This window comes from Ananas comosus, linkage group 1 (genome assembly GCF_001540865.1).
Source record: "Ananas comosus cultivar F153 linkage group 1, ASM154086v1, whole genome shotgun sequence".
In the NCBI taxonomy this organism is placed as follows: domain Eukaryota; kingdom Viridiplantae; phylum Streptophyta; class Magnoliopsida; order Poales; family Bromeliaceae; genus Ananas; species Ananas comosus.
Window position 1 is genome coordinate 510,119 of NC_033621.1, and position 23,808 is coordinate 533,926.

A 23,808-nucleotide genomic window follows, 5' to 3' on the forward strand; every position below is an offset into this window, starting at 1 on the left:
TTATTGATGATCTTGTTGCATTTCGATTAAATTTGAATATTTGGATCTGACGGACCTTCTTTATTTTTTTATTTAAAATCGAGTTCGCTGTAATAATAATAATCCAGATAATAACAGTATCCGAGTTGGGATTCCCTGCAGATACGAATCGATTTAAAATTAGTTCTTCTTTCTCGCTGCAGGTTAAATAAGTTCATAAATCATCATTGTACTTCATACCCCGAAAAAGGTAAATAATCCTCTACACTTGTGTTCGGAGAAAAATTCTACAATCCCGGCGTGGCAGTAAACGATTGGCCAAAAAAGTAGATGAGAATTTTTACAAATTCATCATTTTTCTCAGTCATTTAATTACTTAAGTTTACAGGAAATGAAAACAAAATAGTTAATAGCTAAATACTTTTATTAAATTTAATAAGTTTTGTTTTCCCTCGAAGTACAGTTTGTAACCACGTCAGTATACCGTACCAAATTTCTACGACCTTGGGTTCATAGGATCCCTCCCAGAAGCCCCGCACTCACACTCAACAGTGCCAGTAGAGCACAAAAAGAAACCGGGAAAGGACCAAAATAGCTTTCACGAACCCTTCCCCTCTTTCCCTCTCCTCTTTTTGTCTCTTCTCTCTTCCCCGCTCCTTCATCTCCCTCCTCACTCTCTCACCACCTCTTCCTCCATTAGCGAACCCAGAACCCTTCTCTAAAACCTTCGAATGCTTGCTCAGAGTCTCCCATCCCATCGCCATTGACGATCTCAACCCCTCTCCAACCCCACCTCCCCCGTACAGCGACGACGACGACGACGAAGATGGCGAAGTAGTACGATCGAGCTATCGCTCCTCACCACAGCGGCGCTGGGGCTCGCACATTGGAGCTGACACTGGAGAAGGAGAACGACGACGATGGCGGTGAGTGGAGCCCTCTCCCCCCCCGCATCATCTTCTTGCTTTGAGCTATTTACTGTTTTGCCACTGATCTCCTCGAAGGGTCGAGGACGACGACATTTCAAAAACGGAAGCTAGGGTTTATCGTCGGTGTCTTATATAATGACCCTTTTGTCCCTCGAGGAACTTCGCTATGACTTCCATGTCCTTTCCCTCGTTTCCGGATTTGAATGTTTCAACAGCTCGTTATCAGCGTCGAATGACCTTTTTGCCCCTTCTATTACATGCACGACGCTTTGTAGATTCTTTTCATTTTGTTAATCCCGGGGGTAAAGTAGTAAAAATGGCCTTGACGCCCCTGTGTTTCTTAAATGATAACAGGGGTAATTTCGACCTTGTATGTATAGTTTCACTCCAATGCGGCCAAATCCAAGCTTAGTTCCCTCCGCGTTCTATACATTGGTCGTCGCTTTCCTTTTCTTACTATTTTGTCTTCAATAATTGGCTTAATAATTGAAGTAGAACTGATTATAGCTTTGAATCTATTACGGATGTTAACTTGTTTTCGTTCAATTAGTGTATTTAGATGCTAAATTTACTGTTTTTTTTTTTGTGGTGGAGGCAAATGAACAAAATTGTCATTGCGCTAATCCGTGGTAAAAGTATATTAAATCTTAACAATGTCATGTATGCGTAGTTTGAGAGGAAAAAGATTAGAGAAGGAAAAAAAGGTTTTTTTTGATTTATGGTATATAAGATTAGCATTGACAAGCATTTAGATGTTTCCATAAGAATTGGGTGAGCTGTTTGGTTGGGGTAGTTTGTCATCAGCGTAGCTATACAGAATACTTTGTTTCAGGAAGTAGGCAGTTGTTACTTGGTGGAGATCGGTTTGTTCAAACTAAATTTCTGGTAAAGTTTTTGCAAGCTTCGATTTGTTTCTATTTTGTACTGCTTCATTTGCAACTATAAAGTATCTTCTCAGTTCTATGTGTTTAGCAAATCATCCATTAACTCAATTAGCTAGGATCAATATACAGGAAGAGATGAGAAAGTATAGAACGTTGGCGATAACTGGATTAAACTATAAAGTAGTTGCTAAATTGGTATTATAGCAAAAGGGTCATTGACAGGCAATGTAGGAAGTGTATGGCTGAACATCTCATGGGACTTGAAAATGAAAAAGGAATGCTTGTTATGACATATTTGAAGATCAATCACATATAATTACTAACCTTTGTTGTTCCGGGGATTGGTATTAAGTGGACAGAGTGAAATAAAGGTTTTTTAGCACATGCAGTTCGACATTTAATAGTTCTTCATATCTTTCAAAGAAGAACCAAGCAATTGCCCCAACAAAAGTTAGACATTTATGATAAACTCTCCTATCTATGTTATTGCTGTAGGACTTTCAATGTCGACAAGTAACATTCCCCGTCCTCGAGTTGTCCCGTTACTACTACTTCCAATATTTTATGTTAATACATAATTATCATGTACCATCATAGTTTGATGCTTTGTTAGAATAAGATTCTATTCCTCTGCAGAAAAGGAACTTATATTTTCTGGGCTCATTCATTGTATCATCGCCTCTTTTGCCATGTTGCCTTAGTCATTTTTCTCTTGCAGCCTCATTATTGTTGAGACTGATGTAACTGATATAATTGTCCTTATATACAGCATCAAGAACCAAGAGCTGTTCCTAGAATATCAATGAATTTATTTTTGAAGACGGATTGAACATCCATGCTGAATGAGAGAGGAATGCTCTTGATATAAATAGATGTATACTGCAATTATGAATATGCAATACCAGGACCATGCTGGACTGCACTTAAGAGTGCTGTCAAACTATTTCGGTAGTTGATGAAAGATGAGTGCCTGTGCATAGTTCATTTCCAGTGTTAGTTGCTATATCCAATTAACCTTTTTCGCCATAAGAATTTTTAACCTGCTTACAATCTATATCTCCATTAGCAATGCTTTGGATTGTTCCTGTGAGTGTTAACTAAGATCTTGCCATAGTAGCATATCTTAGTTCGGTTTAAGATTGACATCAGAAGGAAGATTGGACTCTCTAGTACTGTGCACAACTGAAAAATAATCATGCTAGCAATTAGGCAAAGCAATGGTAGTGTTTCACCATTCGATGATTTAGCGTAGCCTTACTCAATTGGCAAGTGTGTGCCGGAACATCTATGTCTGCGAAGGAGCAACTTTTGGTCTCACCAACGATTCCTACAAATCATTATTTTCTTATTCTTCTCATTGTAGCTTCCTTGTCTAGTTGAACTCAACCACAACATGTTAAAAGATTACCTATCTGGCATAGGCTATGATTAGCACATTATAGTAATCTTTTTTTGACTTTGTTATAAATCTTGTACCAACTATCTCAACAACTTCCAGCAGCTTTATACCGACTCCCTCGTGTTCTTACTGAATTGTTCCATCCTAGTCTTACATTATAGCCATCTGTCATGCACACCTCAATACTAACTCCACTGATTCCAAATGTGGTATTGAAAAGTTGGTGTTTTGATGTGCTAGAAATGATCACAAATTACACCGAGCTCTCACATTAGGTTGAAAGTGTATGCAGATTTATAACTAACACCACTAGTTGGAACAGCGTAGTACATCATTATGAATGAAGTGGGGCTATATTTGGCGGAAACCACTGAAATGTAGCATCCCTATAGAGTTCAACATTATTGTGTTTTTGACCTCATAGAATGCCTGCCTTCTCCTAAGGAGTCATCATTAACGGTTCTGGTAAGTCCTAGAGAAATACTGAGGTCAACTTGCACAATCTTGTAGTAAGTTCCTTCCGCTGTTTCTGGTTTGCTGATCCTTCATTTATTTAGATTCTGAACATTTCATCTTTAGACTGGCGGCAAGTAGCACAAGTTAGGCATGGTTACTGGTATCCTATTGTTAGTTGCCCATCCTATCTAAACCATAATTTCTGGAAGTTCATTTGACAGAACTCTATTATCGTTCTTTTCATTAAGATTTCTGATCACAAGACTGCGACTTATCTATGCTGTTCAGCATCCTAAACTGAAGAGTCTTGAGATGTAGCAAACCTCAAAGTTCTTGTTGCTTATATTAGAGTTCTTTCTCTTACTGCTCCATATAAGTTTTTTCTTTAACAAATGGTAGGTCAGTATGAGAAGACGAAGTGGTGGCTATTTTGTAGGATGGTCCAGTGCTGATAATCCACTCCAATCTACTAAGGTAGCGACGACTAAAGACTTAATAGTAATTTATTTGCTTTAGTCTGTATTTGTTTCTTTGGCATTGTTCGACATGTCTTCTTTTGTTCAGAAGTTGTTTGCGATGTGTTTAGTTCTTCGTTGCATTTTATTGATTTCTCCTGTTTCATATGGATTTCTTTTTATTTTTCCTGATTATAATCCTCTTGGTTTTATAGTGTATAGTAATTGCAATTTACAACTCAAGATTTTCTTATTTTCATTTTTATTTTCTTATTTTCAATTTTATTTCCATTTTTTTGTTACCTCTTGTATGTATAAGTCTTAGCAAATTCCTTACCATGATAAGATAAGAGCTTTGTACTCATTTTGGTGCCTGAGTTGTTCCTTCAGTTGCTAACAATGGACATGGCAGTTATTCTCCCTGAGTGGTTAGCAAGTATGGGTAAGAATTTAGCAGTTGGCATGATAATCAATGCTTTTATATGCCTGTAAGGCCAAGGACCTTTTTTTTTTTAAAGCAGCTTATTGGTGCTCCCCAAAAATGTAAAAAGCGTGTTGTTGTTTCTTTTTTTCTTTTTTTTTGGTCAATGTGAAATTGATATTGATATTAATGTGATTCTCCTGTTAACCAATGAGTCAAAAAAGTTTAATTGATACTTCTACATAGTCATCAGATCAAACAGTTGAAAGACCCAGAATTCCTTTAATAGTATCTCATATTAATTGTCCATTACTTGCAAGTACAAATCACCAAATTAGAGTACTAATTAAGTATATGATGTCTTTCTTTTTCAATGATATTAAACAAAAATAGTAGTTAGGTTGATCCAGCTAACCTAATCTAATTAAGGCTCGTTCTAGTATGAGTTTGATATGAACTACTACAATTGACTATTAGTATGAATATCTTTGATTCCATAGACACTACTTAAGAATAAAGTACTGGTTTTTCAATAGCCTGCTCCTATGTAGCTCATGTTTGCTGTCTATAAGTATTCTAATTCTGACTTTCTCCAGACTGTCTGATTTAATGTAGATGATAATATGCAATTAGTATGTTTGTTGTATGCACTTGTTTCTAGGTGCCTACCTCTTAGCATTCTAATATGCATATATATTTTCTAATCGATGTAGTACACTCATTTTATGTTTTAAGAAAATGATAGTTCATTTCTTCTATAATCTGGCCTCTTGTGTATAACTCATATGTTTGCAGTGCTTTATTCTCTGTGCTTCCATGTGAACTATTCTCTGTTGCTGATGCAATCAGATTGCAGCCAAACAAATGTTGTCATGTACATTTTTTATACTTTAATTATCTTAATCATGTCTACTTAGGATAATGCAATTGATGATGGAAATAAGCAGCAACTTATAGACAACTCTTCAAATTGTGGCATGGAGAATCAGATAGTAGAGCTTATAGAAGAACCCGTAGAGCCAGCGGCATGTTTACTCAGGTTGAAGGCCCTTCTCAGAATGTCGAATTCTTCTGATATTACAATCAACCACTCAGAAGCCTCTCTGGTAAAGCCCGAACCAAATGCACCCTTATAAGCCAGTCTCTTCATTTTTCTTGCACGTGCCCATTGATCACTCCTGGGCTTCGGTTCAAGTTCCGGAGATCGAAATGCGTCCGAAGCCATATATTTATGCCTTTTTATTATTTCTTTTATTTGGTTTGAAATAGCTAGTGATTGCAAAGCCTCGTAAGCAAGTTATCTAAATTTTTATCCTTTTCTTTTTTTTTTTTTCCTCTTTTAAATCAAGCGGGCAAAGGTGCCTGTTGCTGTTATTTTGTGATTGTGGCGACTATAGTGGACTCACTACCCACAATACTGTGTTGGAGGGTTTCTCCATTCTTTTGTGGTTGGTTGGTTGGGCCAATCAAATTAAGTGGTTTAATGATTGGGTTAATCAAGTAAAGTAATATAATGACTCTATTTTGTTTATAGATTCATATTTATATTATGTTGAAAGGGCAGTGTCTGTATCTCATAGTGCAGTTAAAATGTCAGATATGTAAGGTGGTAACAAGCTAGTTATTCTCACCTTTCAGATCAAATGTTCACTTTGGATGTTAAATCAGAAATCTACTCCAGAAACTGCATTTTAGTGATTTTTTTGGTAATATCGATAGGGCAGGTACCATTATTCTGTTCTTTCCCCTCCTCGATCGCTGTATTTCCTACTACTTTGTTGGTCACCAGAACAATTATATATGTCAGAGATATAATAGTTTTCTCAAATGGTGATTAATTATTTCTTTGTGACAGCAGCTTTCGCTGGTCAAGTCATTTGACTGATCAAACAGCCGTAGTTCATTAGTAGCGAGGATTAATGTGTCAGATTTTTAATATATGCCCGCATTTAATACTTTGGTTACACAGTGCGCATGCTATTATTTTATCTCCATTTTCCCTCTTTTTGCTGGTGATTTGCCTCCGACAAGATCAAATGTTTTATTTGGTGGTGGAAGAACTTTATACTTTATTGTGACCGGTACTCTTGTATGGATATGATAAACAGTGCTGTAACTGACCGACCGTCTCTAGAGCAAGTGGCAAAGGATTTGGTAGTTGCTATTCGAGACCTAAGTTCGAATTCTAGTTGATTTACATTTTCAGCTAAGTTTATTTCTAAATGAAATAAACAAAGCGGGTAGCGTGTTACCTATCTCTCAAAAAAAAACCAGTGTTGTAACTGTAGCAGTTGCACTTGTATAAAACTAAACAGATTAGATGTAGTTATGACTGCAGTATTTATAACTACATGTATTTTTAACTACATAATTTTTGTAACCACATCTAATCAAACGGCCCCTTGAGGTAGGAAGGGTCGGTTTTCCTGGTACAATTAGTGGGGAGTTTATGGCTGACAGCAGATTCTAATGCATTGAGTTATGAGTAAAGCATATACTATAGATCATATAATGAACCAATGAATATGGAATAATGTGGTTACAAATAATTCTACAATAATTCTACAAAACTAGTCAGTTTAAATCGCTCGATCTATTACTTTGCTATTTGTGAGCACCCATCTATAATTTTATACTCACCTAAGAAAGTTTGCGGAATTTTTGTTTTTGTTTTCTGTGGTTCCAAAACGAATTGAGAATGCTTATCCTTTCTTAGATTGCTGCGGGTATAATAAATTTGAAATTTAGTTGGCTTGTCCAGGACAACATGGTAGCAGCCCAGGTCCAGCAGAAAATCTCTCTTAGCATAGCTGGGTCTCGGTCTCGGCAGTGGTTTTAGTGGGCTGTACCTGGTTTGGCCCGATTCATTAGGACGCGTTGAGACTTGAGCCACCATCTTTTGGATCCGGCCCGATTAAGGGCTAGGCTTGGCCTACAAAACTATACGTAACAGTATTCAGGTTTTGCCGGGCTTGGGCCAGGTTAAACTCCCCTGACCCAAAGTCGGTGAAGCAGAAGCCGGTGCCGAATCGAATGATGTGCAGACTTTGTTGTTGAAGTCGGTGGTGACACGCTGAGTGGTCGCCGACTTCTGTTCTGTTTTGGCAGGGAGACCAGTGAAACAACTTCGATTGCACAAAATGGGAAAGAGCGAGGAGAAGCAAGAGCATGCTTCGTATCCATTTCCTCTCCTCCCCCCCACGCGAACGCTTCAAACACCTCTCTCTCGCTCACCACCATACACAATACGATTAAGGTCTCCATTGATGAGATCAGGACGCGGCGAAGCGGATCTGAGTATGGATACAGCAGCTACGATTGATTCGAGCTTCGGTAATATTAATTTACCCCGAATTTAAGTTTTGATACTAGGGTTTTTTTGATTCCTGATGCTATTTACTAGGTATTTTCCTCAATCTTGTGTTCAATAATGCAATGCTGTATTATGTTGTGATATCGAGCATGGCGTAGAAAAATGATAGAGAAAAGGTTCAAATTAATGAGATAGATAGTTATTTACTTCGTTGGTTTCGAAAATTTGAGCTGGACACAGTCCCATCCTCTCATCTAAGATGAATAGATTATTTTAGAATGAGATGCACATAACTTGTGGAGTTAAAAGCCCTCGTATCTTAACTGCACCCATTTGTTTCTTCATTTACTTTTCAACTGTTGGTTTTGTGACGGAGAATGGAGATCCCATGTACCAAGGTTATTGTTAGATCGCAGCTGTTTACGAAGAAGTCCAAAGAACGCCATAAATAGAAGGGTTGGGCACAAAGTGGACCCATTTAATTTTTGGGAGCTATTTGAGTGATCGATCGTCCAATCTTATATTCAACGATCAACTACAGTTGAGTTCCTCTAATGGAAAACCGAAACCATTTATAATACGGAGAATGTGTTCTTCTGCCACAGTCAAAATAGGAGTTCTTTACCAATATTATTTGTTTGAATGGAAGGTGCCAATTTGCATGCCATGCATATACTTGAGCATGTATGTATATACTTACGGATGACCACAAGTAAGTTTGAACATATACACATTGTGTAGATATTTATAGAGGTGTGTTTCATGGGGTGGGGGGAGGGGTATCATTATAGTAGGAAGAAAAAAATAGAGATATTATGCTAACGACACTCCTAGGCGATGATTCGTAGAATTATATTCGGTTAAGCTCGGCAACTTAGGAACCATTGAGATTGAAAAATGGCTCATTAGGACATTTGTGGCCCCATACTATTCTCAACTTTTACGGTCTCAGAAAAATTAGTAACAGATTGAATCTAGTCCGGAATATATCTAAATTACTCTTTGTTTCTTCTCTGTGATAAACATGAAACACTCCCAACTACAATTACAGTGGAAAACTTAAAAGGAATATGTTTCTTTCTTTCAAGTTATTTCTCACAATCAAGCACCAATCCTCATGTGTATAATCAGAATGACAGGAAGGCGATGCCTTAGCCATATTAGCTGGGTTCAGCTCCCACTAATGCTCCATTAAGGGAATGACAACTGGGCAAAAGGAAAAGTTAGAGCCACTATGGCACTTTTCCTAGTGTTGTTCTCAACTACATTGAAAAGGTGATTGGACTGATTCTAAATATTTCGGCCACACTGCTTGCCATGAGTTCTTCATGGCCACCTCCCAAAGTACAAGAAATCCTGTCTTTTGTCTGTCTTCGACATATTTTTCTCTCATGTGTTGTCCAGGCACCTTACATACATAAAGTAGGCTAAATTCCGTTCGTTTTAGCACTTTAAACATTAGTTTTATGAGTTCATGAACAATATTTTTCTAAGAGGAGGTTGAGATCAATGTCGAAAGCTTCCTATTTTGACAGAAAGAAGAGATGCCTGCTGTTTGATTGGGGAAAAAAAATGAATATTAAAAAAGAGAGTTTATAATGAATGAGGATTCACCACATCAGAGCCTCTTCTTGGATTTGACATACATGGACAAAGCAACCCACCTAGATAGAACTTTCTCCTCCAGCTCATTTGAGTTGAGATATATTGCACAAAGAAAGGTACAACAAGAGACATCCTTCTATGGGCATTGATTTTGTGTTACTCCTCATGCCAGGTAAAGGACGTGTGAAGCTCTTTATGGCTTGTAGTTGGATGTCTCTCTCACGTACATCCTCCTCATTCAGTTGATTTAAAACCATGCAGGCTCACACATGTGGCATTGCCTTACTCGCTTAGATGAGCATTTACTGGGCCCCACATCTACAAGAGTAAGCCCAGCTGGACTTTATACATTAGTGTTGTTTAAATAAAGATTTTTCAACGGTTAGTTTAGTTTTCTTCCATAAGAAAGATTTTTGCCTGCGAATGCTTAATTGTTGCTTCTCGGGCTCGAGAAGTTGTTCCTCAACATAGACCAATTAGGCTTTGGAGGTCGTCTTCTCTATGATTTTTTCTACTTTACACGGAAAACTCTGATAGAACCATCAGTTCTTATATCCAAAGCTCAAAATTTTCTGATATAATGTACCGATTCTTAGTTACTTATGTCCACACATTTATGTTGTTGCTGGATAAACAAAGGCCCTGACCGACCCAATTGCGACTTCTACTAATCGAATAAAGGGCCGTAAGATCTGAATATTCTAATTCTTGATAATTCCAGTGTGCAATCGTCCAAACCACCATACACAGAAAGTTAATATAAGGTCTTTGTTCCAATTCAAGAGCTATTATGATATCTGTAGTATTAAAGTTTGCAAATTCTTTCATGCAGAAGATTATTTCAGTGCTAGCCTAGGCTTGTTAGAAATAGTTCTGTTGTATTTTCAAGATTATTTTTTCGAATTATTTGTTATAATACCATAGTTCACATCTCCGTCATATCACAAAAAATTTTATTGTGTAAACTGTAAATTAAAATTGAAGTCTGTTTATCCATCTGTGCTTAAGCTTCCTCCTAAAACCTGTAGAAAGCTATCCTTGTTTGTTCATTGTACTATCTGTGTACTGAACAGAAATCTATTGGCCAAAGTTTTGAATATAAATGCACCCATCAATTGGACCTGGTCAGGTATTTCACATAAATATTGGCTGAGTCAGCAAAGATACAAAGATTAAACTCAACCTACTCCTTTGTCTGGTTGAAGAAATCTTTGTATCCATGCATTGATGGAGGTTCCCGTGCACATGGTTTTGTCATCAACTCTAAAGGCACTCACACAAATTACTCGTCGTGTAATTGACGGCAGGCCGGAATCTGATACGTGAGATCAGAAATGCGTTGAGCCATAGACTTTAGTTGCATGTCTTAGCACTTGTCCTGTTCTTACTTTCTAACAAGCTTGCAGATAGTGAAAGGAGAGGGAAGAGTCATGTGAGTGTTAGAAACATTGAAGGTTTTTACCCAAAAGAAATAGATTACCGCAAGATGTAGTGGAACAGAAGGAGAAGAATTAAGCGAGTTAGACAGTCAGTTTACTTGCGATTAATATTATTGGAATTGCATGAATCTATTGTAATTAGTAAATACATTAAGTACAATATAGGTAGGCGTTGTCAATGTTTTCTACACTGCACTGCATTATAGAGAAAACTGTTGGTTCTGTAACATTGCTACTTTGGAATCTGGTGTTCTGAGCAGATGTTCATTTTGCTTCTTTTTTTTTGTTGTTTGATGACCTCGGAGGACCAAAAATTGAACTTCTAGAACTTAAAAATGTAAGAGCAGTATTGTTAACAGAATCACTTTTACTAGGCACAGTTTTGATTCATGGCATATGGTCAATTTAGCCGAACTGTCGATTATCTCCATCAATAGTGAAAGTGACTGTTAGTAACAAAATGTATGAATGGAACATAATGAATGATGGCTATTATATTTCTCTTTTCCTTTTCCTTTTCTTTCCTTTTTTTTTTTTTTTTTTCATTTTCCTTGTTTCTTTCTTTGTCATTGATTAAGGGAGATATATACTTTAAACTCTGTGGACAACATTTACTGAGGTGCTTTATAGAAGGAAAGCTATGCTTCTCATTGGATTTAGGATGTTAAACACTTTCATCATGCCAATACCCAGCTTTAAAAACTTTTTGTGTGAACACCTTGAACTTTTATATTATGAATTCACTACTTTTAATACAAAATGGAAATTAAGTGAATTTTGATGTCTAAAAGATGAGGCTTCCACATTTGTTGGAACCTATCCATTATAGCTTACCCCTATACAGGCTATTTACAGGTTGGGCATAAGTTCTGGGTAAGTGGTAAAGGGAACATTGAGTGGACCACATACTTAGCACTTTGATGAAAAAAGTAGTCTCTTGTCTCCTGTGGTTGGCCTCTCCACCAAGCATTCTCTAATTTCAAACCCACCAAACTGAAGTATCATTTCATGAAAGTGACTGATCTGAGCAATAAAAAAATTGCCCTATAGTCCTCAATGTTATTCATATTTTTACAATTCCCACAATGATGGTCATTGCCAAAGCCTATGTTGGTAAACTTCTAATTAAATTTATGCTGTATTTTGCACAGCAAGAGATTCCTTTTTATTCAACCTTTTATACCAGAAGGTGAAGGTTTCAGTACAGCAACATCACAAGTGAGGTTTAAGTATTTTTGATTCCTTGTGGAACTGTTCTATCATTGATTGGTTGAATGAATTAATATATTTTCTTGTGCTCACCTTGTCTCCTTCACTATAATAAAGCTTCAACTGTGTGGCATTTATTTATTATTAAACCATGGCAAAATAGATTGGAATATGCTCTAATAATGTAACCATATATCCAGCTGAATTATAAATGCATTGTGGTCCTCGAAAAAGTTTATTCTTAGTATGGAGATAAGTATGTTTAGTGAAAACATATCTAGAGATAAAAAGCTGAAATTGTTTTTCGAGATAAATATGCTTAGAGATAAAAAGCTGATCGGTAATTAAAGACAAAGCGATTTTTAAGATCCAAATATAGAAAGAAACAAACAAAAATAAATGGTTTCTGTTTAAAAGAGAGAGAGAGAGAGAGAGAGAGAGAGAGGTAAAAAGAAAAAGAAAAAAAAAAAAGAAAATGAAGGGCTAGAGAGCCAGGTAGACACCAGGCCCCGTTCCTAGGCACATGGGCGTGGGTTTTGGATTTTAATTAAGGTATAAATGTGTGGAGATCCTTCAACAATAATTTTTCTTAATTAAGACTCGTTTAGCTTTTAATTTTTTTTGTTTGAATTTTTTCTGCTTAGTTAAGTTAAAATTGTTATCGCGATTAATTACTGTTAGTTAATAACTGTAATTGACCAAGTTTTGTTAACTAAAAAATGATTGATGTTATCAAACTTGGTGAAACCATCAATATATTTGATTGAAATACTAAAATTATTTAATTCTGGAAAATTAATAGATAGTTAAGGGTTCATTTCAGTACAAGCTAAAGCTGAGGGGGTTTATTTATAGTTTTTACAAATAATTAGTTTTATTTTTTATTTTTTATTTTTTTGGGACACGCAGGGGACAAGCGAGCACAAGGCCACATGGCCGCGACTCCCTCCACATGCTGATGCTCTCGCCTACTTGCTGCGTTCTGTGTGAGTTGACCTCGCTCTACACCCGGGCCCCACGCGGTGCTTCACAGAATCCTCTCCCGCGATCCTCATTGGTTGCTCGGTGGGCCCCTGCTCTAAGAAACTTGTGGTGCTTGTTTGGATCTGGTCCACCACGTCGGCAGTGGACTGCCTCAGTAAATCTCTCCCCTCTCACGGTCTCTTTCTATATTTAAAAAATAATCCTTTTAGAATAAGCGACACGCGCAACATCTAACAATGGAGTGTTGTTTTGCTAGAAGGAATATGTAAAGATATAAGATAGCGAATTAGTGAGCAGTTCGAGACCGATATCGTGATCCAGGTTTAGCATATATATGATTTCTCCATAAAAATAGTTAGCTAATACCTTTAAAAAATCATGCACCGGCCAATTTTTTTAGACCAGTGGCTTGGGCACCTACGGACAACCAAGCCAAGTTTAAGGGCTTATTACCTTAATAAAGCACTTCTTTTTTTCTTTTCAACAGAGTTGTTTAAGAATAGTTTTTATTTAAAAAGATTTATATAAATTATATTCATCTTTACAGCTTCTTGCCGTATCTAGAAGTAAGCGTACAGAACTTTTATTTCTTGCAAAGGTAAAAGCATCATGATTATAGATAGGTTAAATGGGCAAAAAAGTGAATTTTTGCACATTTGTCACCTCAATTTATCTTTTTAAGTTTTTTTTTTTCCGAAATTGACTAACATATGATAGTAAATTCTTTTTACATCTGAAATGAAAAAGGAAATATCTTACAAAATTCAATTAACTCCTGTTTCTTTGTAGATGTTAAAAAAAGCTAAACTATCTACTTAAGTAATATTATATGGCACGTGACGTGTGATCTACACTTCTGGGTACATTTTTAGATACCGTAGCAATCTCCATAATAGGATGCTTCCACAAAACAGCTTTTATAGGCCCTGCGATCCCAAACCGGGGCCCACCAGGCCCATCAGAGGCCCACCACAACAATCATTCGGCGGGTGACGTCACCTCCTCTCTCACTCCCCCGGCAAACCCGCGGCCCAACCCAGCTAATCCTACGACACGTGTCGGCATCCGGAGGCTCCGGTGGCCCCATCCAATCACGTTCGCATGCGCCCCTCCCCCCACCGAGTTAAAGAACACGACGATGCCGAAGAAGAGAGGGCGCGCTCTCTCCCTCGGACGCTGCTACATAAACACCCACCCCGTTAGCGCACTTCTCTCTCTTCTTTCTATCTTATTAAACTGAGCTAAGCTTCTTCGAAAGCCTTGATTGAGGAATTGGAGGGGGGCGATTAGGGCTTGCTGAAGAGGGCTGGAGAGTTCCTACTCGTCGGCGGCGGCGGCGGAGGAGGAGGAGGAGGAGGAGGAGGAGGGATGGTGTCGGTGGCGGAGAGGAGGGATGAGTACGCCCTTGGCTTCGAGGCGACGGAGCTCCGCCTCGGGCTCCCCGGCGGCGGCGGCGGCGGCGGAGACGGTGAGGTGGCGAAGAGCTCCGGGAAGCGAGGGTTTGGCGAGACGATCGATCTGAAGCTGAAGCTCCCCACGATCGGCCTCGACACCGGCGGCGGCGGCGGCGGCGCGGAGGCGGAGAAGGCCTTGAAGAGATCGCCGAGCTCGAAGAGCCTCCTCGCCTCCGCAGATGACCACGAGAAGCCCCCCGCGCCCAAGTACGCCGATCTCTTCGTTCCCTTCTCTTTGGCATTTCGTCGAATAGGTTTTGGGGTCTCGCAATCAATCGCCTCCTTATTGGGGTTTATGTTTGGTGGATTAGAGCGCAGGTGGTGGGGTGGCCACCCGTGCGATCGTTCAGGAAGAACATCATGTCCGTACAACAAGCGGACAAGAGCAAGAAGGAGGAGGGGGAGAATTCGGCGGCCAACTACGGTGCCGCCGCTGCCGCTGCATTGGTGAAGGTGAGCATGGACGGCGCGCCGTACCTCCGCAAGGTGGATCTGAACATGTACAAGAGCTACCAGGAGCTCTCCGCTGCGTTAGAGAAGATGTTCAGCTCCTTCACCAGTGGTAAGCAACTACTACTACTACTAAACCGATTGAATGAATTGGTCATCATGAGTTAGTTTGTTTTTAGTTGTTCAAAAAAATAAAAAAAAATATATTCATATGCTAGTTCGTGCTCATCACCTACTCGATATGATTTTGCATTGCACGATAATGAGGTATATTGCCCTGGATATGATTTTCTTGTAACATGCTAGATTTATATGTTGTTCCACTCACATAAATAGATTATGGCATGTCTTCGTAAACTGTTGCTCACTAGATTCAGTGTATTGTAATTTAATTGCATATAATTGAAGGGTCTCCAATATTAAAGAGTTGTTTCAATCTCAAAGATCTACAGAGGTAAAGTAGTCTAAGAAAGGAGAATAATTAATAGAATAAGGAGAAAGATTAGAGGAATTTTACACAAAAAAGTTGTATTACAACTTTTCACAACTTGGTTACTCTATTTTCTAAGCATTCAGAGGTACTGAACCTATATGTTTAGTTAGCTAAATAAAGTGGGTTTATTGATTTCAGCGTTTGGTTATACAGAAAATAGCAATTTAAATGCAAATTATCTAACTACGACCTAATATTTATGATTTACTATGGCTAATGTTAGTATATTATGCACCTTAAAGTTTTATCATTTATAAAGAAGCTATGCGCCTTCGCTGAATGTGTATTTCTACTGAAACATGAAGGCAACTGTAGCTCCCAAGGAATTAATGGGAGAGACTTCATGAATGAGAACAAGCTGATGGATCTTCTGAATGGTTCTGAGTATGTTCCTACCTATGAAGATAAAGATGGTGACTGGATGCTTGTCGGAGATGTCCCGTGGGAGTAAGCTCTTTTCTTTTTTTTAGTTTCTTATTTAGTCCTTAAGAGTAAATTCATTTTTCTTTAGATGTTTCTAAATACGCATTTTTACACATAAATGTTCCCTCAAATAAGTATTAAATTAGCTATATATCTTCAAAATGCAGGATGTTTGTTGATTCGTGCAAACGCTTGCGCATAATGAAAGGATCGGAAGCCATTGGACTTGGTCAGCATCTTCCTCTCATCCATTTTTTACATTACAAAGCAATGTTAATATTACACAAAAAAGCAATTCTTTTCTCTAAAAAAATGTTATATTTTTAATTTCATCTCTATATATCTGTCTTCATTTTATCTAGATGTACCAGATCTAGCAAAATTATTATTATTATTATTTTCAATTTCAGCACCAAGAGCTATGGAGAAATGCAAGAACCGAAGCTGAAGCACCAAGAAAGTAACAATCATCAATCTACACGTTAAAGCTGTGAACATGCAATGCCTAATGGTGCCTCTCTCAGATGGTCTTAGATTTATATTTATATATATTTCTACAACTAGTAATTGAAAAAAAAAAATTGTGATATTTTTTGTTCGTGAACTAGAAGCAATAATAATGTCTATGTCTAGCTAGCAAGCTTGTTTAATGTTTACTGGCGTTGCGTATGCGATGATGTTTCCTGCTGTGCCTGCTATTGTATCTCCGGGACGATCTTATTCCGTTGCTTTTTAATTCATGTGGTACTTTATTATTATGGGAATCTTCGTACTTAATCCTCCTTTCTATCTGTATTATTCTGATCATTGATTAATCCTCAGAATTGAGTGAAGGGAACACACCATGTGCATGCTTATTAGGAATCTGCTACAATATGCTTTGATCTACTTGTTGAGCAATGAAGAAGGTGGTCTTTGATGGGATCATGGGATGAAGCTTCCTAAAGTATTAAATAAAGTGTTATGATGTCCTTGCTATTATTGGTGATCAAGTACATAGGGTATTTCAAAATACCTCTGACATTGGACCTACCTTACCGAGTGAATACGAAAGTTTAATAATTACTTGGATTAGTACTCAAGAACAACTTGTACTAAGTGTTGAATAGACCCTTCATCATATATTACTGTGCCATCAAGATAGCTTTTATTTTGTGCATTTTTCGTGTTCAAGCTAAGTGCATAGAATAATGCAACTGGTTAGTTTAGCTTGATATTTGAGCAAGTAAAACGAAAAGGCCAGTTTAGTTTCCTCATCTATTCCTGCTATCTCAAATCAAATTGGGATGATCATTGAAACTTCGGTTCTTTGATCTGTCTTTGTGCCCTTTGAATCATATTTGCCGCCGTCGCACAGACCTTAAACTCAGTTTTTCTTTTTCTGTTTTTTTATTTTTATTTTTCAAAACTCAAAAAGTTGATTTGGCGCAGACTTGATGTAAAAGCTTTCTGAGAGATTGTTCCTGAAAGCAAAAGCAAAATGACCCTTATAAAAGCAAAAGTTCAAAGCGAGGTTATGTAAAAGCGAGGTTATATATATAGGCACCAGGGCGCACATCCGAGTCCATCGCTTATGTAACTTAAAAAGAGTTGCTTACATCAAACCTTGTGATCGAATCAAAATGGGCCCAATATGGATAAGAATTAACTCGGTTACTCTCTAGTTGTTCTACCCGTTGTAAGTTAAGCAATGCCAATGGCAATTAATGCGGACTGCTCTAGATACTTTTTTTTTTTTTTCTAAAATAAGTTTAGCTGAAAATATAAAGTAATTAGATTTTAAACTTGAAATCTCGGACACTAACTATAAGCCTTTATCGCTGGCTCTCGATACTTTGTTAATATCACAAAGACTTAGCTTTTTCCTAACAATTTGGGCTCTGGGAATCTCCGTCCTAAATCAGAATCACCACATCCAAAAAATGCTGCGAACGAATCATAGTGTCTAGAGAACAGTGGCGCGCCCATGTGCTAGCAACAAGGCCTAAGACAAGATCATTTTGACAAGCAAAACTTTGATAAAATTATTGCACTAGCTATATATTTTGAAAGAATTTTAAAAAGAAAATGTCTTATCAAATTTACGACGCTGCTGCGCCGCCCGCCCAGCGATGCGGCCAGATCCCACGCTGCACCGCGCGGGCGCAGGTTGCACAGTTCAGTGGGCCGAAGCACTCTGTCCTGCTGCTTCTGCACAAGTTACGGGCCACCACCCAATTTAGTAGCCCACATTAAAATGGGCCTATCGCCCAATATTTAGGCCCAAAAAGGCATCGGGCGATACTCACCGGGCCGAACAGGCCCAATGAAACAATTCCTTCCTCCCCTCTCTCTGCCACATTCCAAAAAAGGCGACACCATTTAACTCTCTCTTTACCCTCTGCGACGTCGACGTGTGCGTAATCCATGGCGACCTCGCTCGGCGCTCCGCGCCTCCCCTTCTCCCCGTCCTCTTTCCAAACCCTCTCTCGTAAGCTCCCCTTCTCCCTCTTCCTCTTCCCCACTCCATCCTCCTCCTCCTCCTCCTCCTCCTCCTCCTCCTCTAAACCCTTCTCCGTTCTCTCCAAAACCCTACGCGCCCCCCTCCAACCCCGCCGCCGCCTCGGCGCCCGCGCCGCCGCCGACGCCGCCTCCGAGAATGGCCCCGCCGAGGCGGCGCCGCAGCACTTCGATTTCGACCTCTTCACCATCGGCGCCGGAAGCGGCGGCGTCCGGGCCTCGCGGTTCGCCGCCAATTACGGCGCCTCGGTCGCCATATGCGAGCTCCCCTTCGCGACGATCGCGTCCGACAACGCAGGCGGTTTCGGCGGAACGTAAGATTCTTCCGATGCTGCTTCGGAGTTTATCTTTTTCTGCAAACTCTGTTATCTTACTTGCGAGAGGGGTTAATGATCGTACTTGCTGTGTTAATTTTTGCATTTCTAATGGAATTATGGTTTACTCAATGGCGAGATAGAGCTTAGTGTTGCTTATGACGTTTTAAGTTGGTGTACTTTGTCAATATTGTGGCCTTCTTTGTTGTTTGGTTTAATAGTGTGGTACTCTACTCTATACTTTAACTTAAGATAACATTTAGCTTTGCCATGGAGTAATTTAAACTGTTTTGATCTGTTTAAACAAATGGACCTTACTACCAGGAAGGGTGTCCATGGCACCTTTTAACAGCATTAATCCGTGGCTTTTTCTAGCCTTTACACTAAGCTGGGCTTAAAAATGCTGAATCATGTATGAAAATCATCATGCTGTTGCCAACGGCGAGATTACCTGGAGTAGCCATCCTTTTTCATGCCGGTGTGATACTTGCATTTTTCTCGTACATAAGAAGCAGTACTAGGAATAATTCGAGGATTAAATATATACACTATATACTACTTTCCCGAGGATGCCTAATCAAGAGTCATGGATTCTTGGTGTTGGCGAGTTGCTTTCCATCTCTCATACTTAATTAGATATTATTAATGTTTCTGCTATTTGCTCGTACTGTCGCTGACACATTGGATGCTTATGTTATTGTAATGAATGAGATAGAGCCTCTTCTGTTTGATATTTTCAACAGAAACAAGACTCAGTAATAACCCAACTTTGTCTCGCCTCTTTTGTAATTTAGCTGTGTGCTCCGCGGATGTGTTCCTAAGAAGCTACTTGTATATGCATCCAAATACTCCCATGAGTTTGAGGAGAGCCATGGTTTTGGATGGACCTACGAAACTGACCCAAAACATGACTGGAGCACTCTGATGGCCAACAAGAATGCGGAGTTGCAACGCCTTACTGGGATTTACAAAAATATTCTGACGAATGCAGGTGTGACGTTAATCGAAGGTCATGGAAAGGTTGAGTAAAATTTTCAATTTGGGCTGAAGCTTCAGGATCATTTTTCTGAACATTTTTTACAAGATATAGTTACATATATACCTTTGCAAAATTATCTATCTATACATGTCATGGTGAAATCTGGATTTCCGTATATGCCCTTTAGAAATTTAATTTCTTAAATTGACAATTACAAGTTGCAACTACGTCCCTTTTTGGAAACCTTTTCTAAGAACTAACTTCCTGTGTAAACTGGATGGCATACCACCAATTTGTGATAAGGTATTACTGTGGAAACTGCACCTTTGCGGAATGCATATGAAAATGCAGAGTTTACAGGAGTAGACGTGTAAATAGATCATTTTGCTTGGATATATATGTAAATGACCCTTCTCTGAAATGATTGAATGAACGGTAGTGCTGTTCTTAATCTAAACTTTGCAGGTACTTGGTCCTCATACTGTTGATGTTGATGGTAAACTGTATACTGCTAGGCACATACTAATAGCAGTCGGTGGAAGACCGTCTTTCCCAGATATTCCAGGAAAGGAGTATGCTATAAATTCTGATGCTGCTCTAGACTTGCCTTCAGCACCTAAAAAGATTGCGATAGTTGGTGGTGGGTACATAGCTTTGGAGTTTGCTGGTATCTTCAATGGCTTAATGAGTGAGGTCCATGTGTTTATTCGGCAAAAGAAAGTCCTTAGAGGATTTGATGAGGAGGTATGAAGTTCTTTGAAGTAGTACTTTGTTCAACTGTCCTCCTTTTTTTTGGTTTTTTTTGAGTATTTCTTCCTCGCTTACTTGGTTTTGTTTTTCACAGATTAGGGATTTTGTTGCTGAACAAATGTCTTTGAGAGGAATCAATTTTCATACCGAGGAATCCCCTCAGGCAATTGTAAAATCAGCTGATGGTTCACTTTCATTAAAGACGAACAAAGAAACTGTTGATGGTTTCTCACACGTAATGTTTGCTACTGGTCGGAGACCAAATACAAAGGTTTGATACTTTCTGATTCAAATGTGGTCGTTAAAAGGTGTCATGATCTTACCAATGGACTGACTAATTGATTGTTTTTTTTCCTCTTAATGCAGAACTTGGGTTTGGAGGAGGTTGGAGTGCAATTGGCTAAGAATGGAGCAATAGTGGTACATTTTGATGGTTTGACCTGGCTGGGTTTTGAAATTACTTTATTTCCCACTGCATTATTCTACAGCCCGCTATTGATGAATCTGTGGTCTCTAGGTTGATGAATACTCTCAGACCTCAGTTGATTCCATTTGGGCTGTCGGCGATGTTACCGACAGGTTGAACTTGACTCCAGTTGCTTTGATGGAAGGCTCAGCTTTTGCTAAAACTGTGTTTGGCAATGAACCGACTAAACCAGATTACAGGTTTGTTTCATGTTTGATAATAATTGTACATATTATATTTACTTTTTGAAGAGATATAGAATAAATTAGTAGTCTTGTGCTTGTGGATGCAGTTTTTTTCACAAGCTTTTAGTTGATTTTGTGTTAGTGGATTGCTGTTTTTCACCTAAATTTTCTAATTGAGGTTTTATGCATCTATGACAGAGCTGTGCCATCTGCTGTGTTTTCCCAGCCACCTATAGGACAAGTTGGTCTTACTGAGGAGCAGGTGGGTACTAACTTTCGGAATTTATCACAAAAGACATATAATATGATCTGATATTTTTAACAGGCCGTTCTAGAGTATGGAGATGTTGATATCTTCACAGCTAACTTCAGACCTCTCAAGGCCACTCTTTCTGGTCTACCTGATCGTGTATATATGAAAGTCATTGTCTGTGCTAATACAGACAAAGTTTTAGGGGTCCACATGTGTGGCGATGACTCCCCTGAGATTATACAGGTTTGCAATTTATGGCTTTTTGTTTCTTTCTATCTATTTCCCTCGAGGTGCTATTTGCCACTGTATTCTTGTCCCGCATATATGTCTGAAACTATATATTCACATATATATTTCTGTAAAATCTGAATTTTCATATATACCCCTTTTGGTGGTGTTTCCAACAAACATACCCTTTTATTAATTTAGGAGTCGGACTTTGTATTAGAAAAGGTTGTTGAAGAGGAGCATATTTTTTAGTACAAGGGCATATGTGTGAGAGATCTAGCATTTGAGTTGCGTGTATGACAACCCAGATTTTGCAGTAATATATGTGTAAACAGATAATATTGCACAGCTGTATACATGTAAACAGATAATTTTGCATAGGTGTGCATGTGAAAATCTCTTTCTTTTAAAATTACAGGGAGTTGGGATTGCTGTGAAAGCTGGTCTAAAAAAGGCAGATTTCGATGCAACAGTTGGTATTCACCCGACATCAGCAGAGGAGCTTGTTACAATGAGGAATCTGACTAGGAAAATTCGAAGGGATCCTCCTACTGAGGTGTGTCTTCCCATTACTTTTAATATACATTTGTTTCCAGGATACAAACTTTTAGGGAATGAGTAAGCAACATTTAGAATTTTATGTTCGTATAATGTTGGGCTCTTTGAAAACTATTTTTGTATATTTAAATTCTTTTTCCCTTGTTCTTTGTTCAGGAAAAGACTAAGGATGAGATCAAGTCTGCAGTGGATAGCTAAAATTTTGGCGATGAGGTAAAATGTACATAATCTGGTAATGGAGGCACCCAAGTCCCAAAACTGTTCTGTATGTTATATTTCTTTCATATACCATTAGCATTTTAATTCTAATTCCAAGGTCATTTTGGGTGTGATTTCAGTTGAGAAGCTGACCACTGCCCACGCACTAACTTATTTTTCATTATGCTTCGTCCATTTCGACTGCTTTTCAAAATAAAATTAAGAGATTGGTTTGACTGTGTTTGTAACTTGTAAGTCCAGATCCTTTTTAAGTAGATAGGTGCCCCTGCTTTCTCCAATGGTCCTTCCCCCTTTTTTCTTGTGGCAACCAAAATCTTCAGTAATCCAAGCTTCTCTATCTGTAGTTTGTTCAGTCGGGGCTGAACAGGCAATGATCTAGAGAGACTGAAGGAATAGACCAAATCATGTATGGGATAACTTAGTAGACACTTATAAAGAAATTTCGAATGGGTGAATTGCATTTCCTAGTCTGTGTTCCTTCTTGGTGAAAAAAAAAGGAAAACTTCAAATACCACTCATGTGGTTTCACACTTTTTTATTATAGTATCCTATGGTTTAAAGTGTATCAATTTAGTGCCCTGTGGTTTTATTTTTATCTTTTTATTATCGATTCCGCTATTTTTTTTTCGTTAAATCAGTGCCAAAGCTAAAACTAAAGGGTATTAAAGTGAATATTCGATAAACCTAGGGTATATGAAGTTTTTTATATATAATTTAACGAACTATTAACGAAAAAGCTGACGAAAAGATAAAAATGAAACCACAGGACACTAATTTGATACACTTTAAATCACAGGGTACTAAAGTAAAAAAGTGTGGGTGGTGTTTGAAGTTTACCCCCCCCAAAAAAAAAGCAGAATCATACGCAACTCTTTTAAACTTGCACCAGAACTGACGTATCAAAGGTCATTCCTTGTACTCTATGCGCCTGTATAGAGAGTCATGTTAGATTTTCAGAAAGATGAGGATGGGTTTCGCTCAAAGTTATTTGTTTGATTCTTGCAGGTGATGTAGAGGCTTCGTGGTGGGACTGATGGAGGTTTCTGAATGAGAACGAGAGCACACATAAGGAGATGTAATTTATTAGTTGTCAATCCTCTCCATGCTAGTTTTACTTTTTTATGTCTTCATTTTTGGCAAATCCTCGAGAGTGTAACAATGCCGGTAAATTGGCTGTAAATACTATTTTCTCATGTTCTTTTGCATGAAACTAAAAAGCTGCTTCAAATCATCGAGTGGTTCGAACTGAACCAAATTCCTCTCCGCACTTGTTTGCGTCTTTCGTCTTATATTTGTGTGATACTTCATTTAATATCTCACTATCGTGAGTATGATTGTTATTTTTCAGTCGGTGGAATTCATTTAGCCTTCTATGATTGGACACATTTACACTTTGCTATACTGCGGATAAACATTCTATCCAAGGTTCTGTTACCTATATCATTGTGATAAAAAAGTGCTATT

The 23,808-nt window shown here is 38.4% G+C and overlaps 2 protein-coding genes and 1 long non-coding RNA gene across 7 annotated transcripts; all 3 read left to right on the plus strand.

The window, feature by feature from the left end:
- Positions 7,688-12,096, plus strand: LOC109721378. Of its 3 annotated transcripts, XR_002219207.1 has the most exons (4): positions 7,688-7,856; positions 9,372-9,613; positions 9,703-9,767; positions 12,032-12,096. It is a non-coding gene; the product is annotated as an uncharacterized LOC109721378 (long non-coding RNA). The 3 variants fall into 3 exon arrangements; XR_002219205.1 differs by having other exon boundaries at positions 9,372-9,767; XR_002219206.1 differs by lacking the exon at positions 12,032-12,096 and having other exon boundaries at positions 9,372-10,019.
- LOC109721370 (auxin-responsive protein IAA30-like) lies at positions 14,087-16,675 on the plus strand. Its single transcript, XM_020248957.1, has 5 exons — positions 14,087-14,734; positions 14,839-15,089; positions 15,776-15,917; positions 16,061-16,122; positions 16,304-16,675. The coding sequence occupies exons 1-5, from the start codon at positions 14,442-14,444 to the stop codon at positions 16,339-16,341; spliced, it is 786 nt and encodes a 261-aa protein (XP_020104546.1). The 5' UTR covers positions 14,087-14,441; the 3' UTR covers positions 16,342-16,675.
- LOC109715444 (glutathione reductase, chloroplastic) lies at positions 18,261-23,611 on the plus strand. Of its 3 annotated transcripts, none has more exons than XR_002217601.1 (11): positions 18,261-18,706; positions 19,501-19,726; positions 20,151-20,429; positions 20,530-20,706; positions 20,802-20,855; positions 20,953-21,101; positions 21,285-21,348; positions 21,412-21,582; positions 21,986-22,123; positions 22,282-22,390; positions 23,350-23,611. XR_002217601.1 is itself a non-coding variant. In XM_020240444.1 (11 exons), the coding sequence occupies exons 1-10, from the start codon at positions 18,300-18,302 to the stop codon at positions 22,321-22,323; spliced, it is 1,707 nt and encodes a 568-aa protein (XP_020096033.1). In that variant the 5' UTR covers positions 18,261-18,299; the 3' UTR covers positions 22,324-22,357; positions 23,350-23,611. The 3 variants fall into 3 exon arrangements, 2 of the variants coding, with proteins under 2 accessions (XP_020096033.1, XP_020096024.1); XM_020240444.1 differs by having other exon boundaries at positions 22,282-22,357; XM_020240435.1 differs by having other exon boundaries at positions 18,262-18,706; positions 22,282-22,338.

Excerpts from the sequence above, each read along its gene's own strand:
- LOC109721370 (XM_020248957.1), top strand. The coding sequence starts at position 14,442 with ATGGTGTCGGTGGCGGAGAGGAGGGATGAGTACGCCCTTGGCTTCGAG. Across the intron at positions 15,918-16,060 it reads GTCGGAGATGTCCCGTGGGA|GATGTTTGTTGATTCGTGCA; the intron begins GTAAGCTCTTTT and ends TTCAAAATGCAG. Across the intron at positions 16,123-16,303 it reads ATCGGAAGCCATTGGACTTG|CACCAAGAGCTATGGAGAAA; the intron begins GTCAGCATCTTC and ends TTTCAATTTCAG.
- LOC109715444 (XM_020240444.1), top strand. The coding sequence starts at position 18,300 with ATGGCGACCTCGCTCGGCGCTCCGCGCCTCCCCTTCTCCCCGTCCTCT. Across the intron at positions 20,707-20,801 it reads GTCGGAGACCAAATACAAAG|AACTTGGGTTTGGAGGAGGT; the intron begins GTTTGATACTTT and ends CTCTTAATGCAG. Across the intron at positions 21,349-21,411 it reads TTGGTCTTACTGAGGAGCAG|GCCGTTCTAGAGTATGGAGA; the intron begins GTGGGTACTAAC and ends TATTTTTAACAG.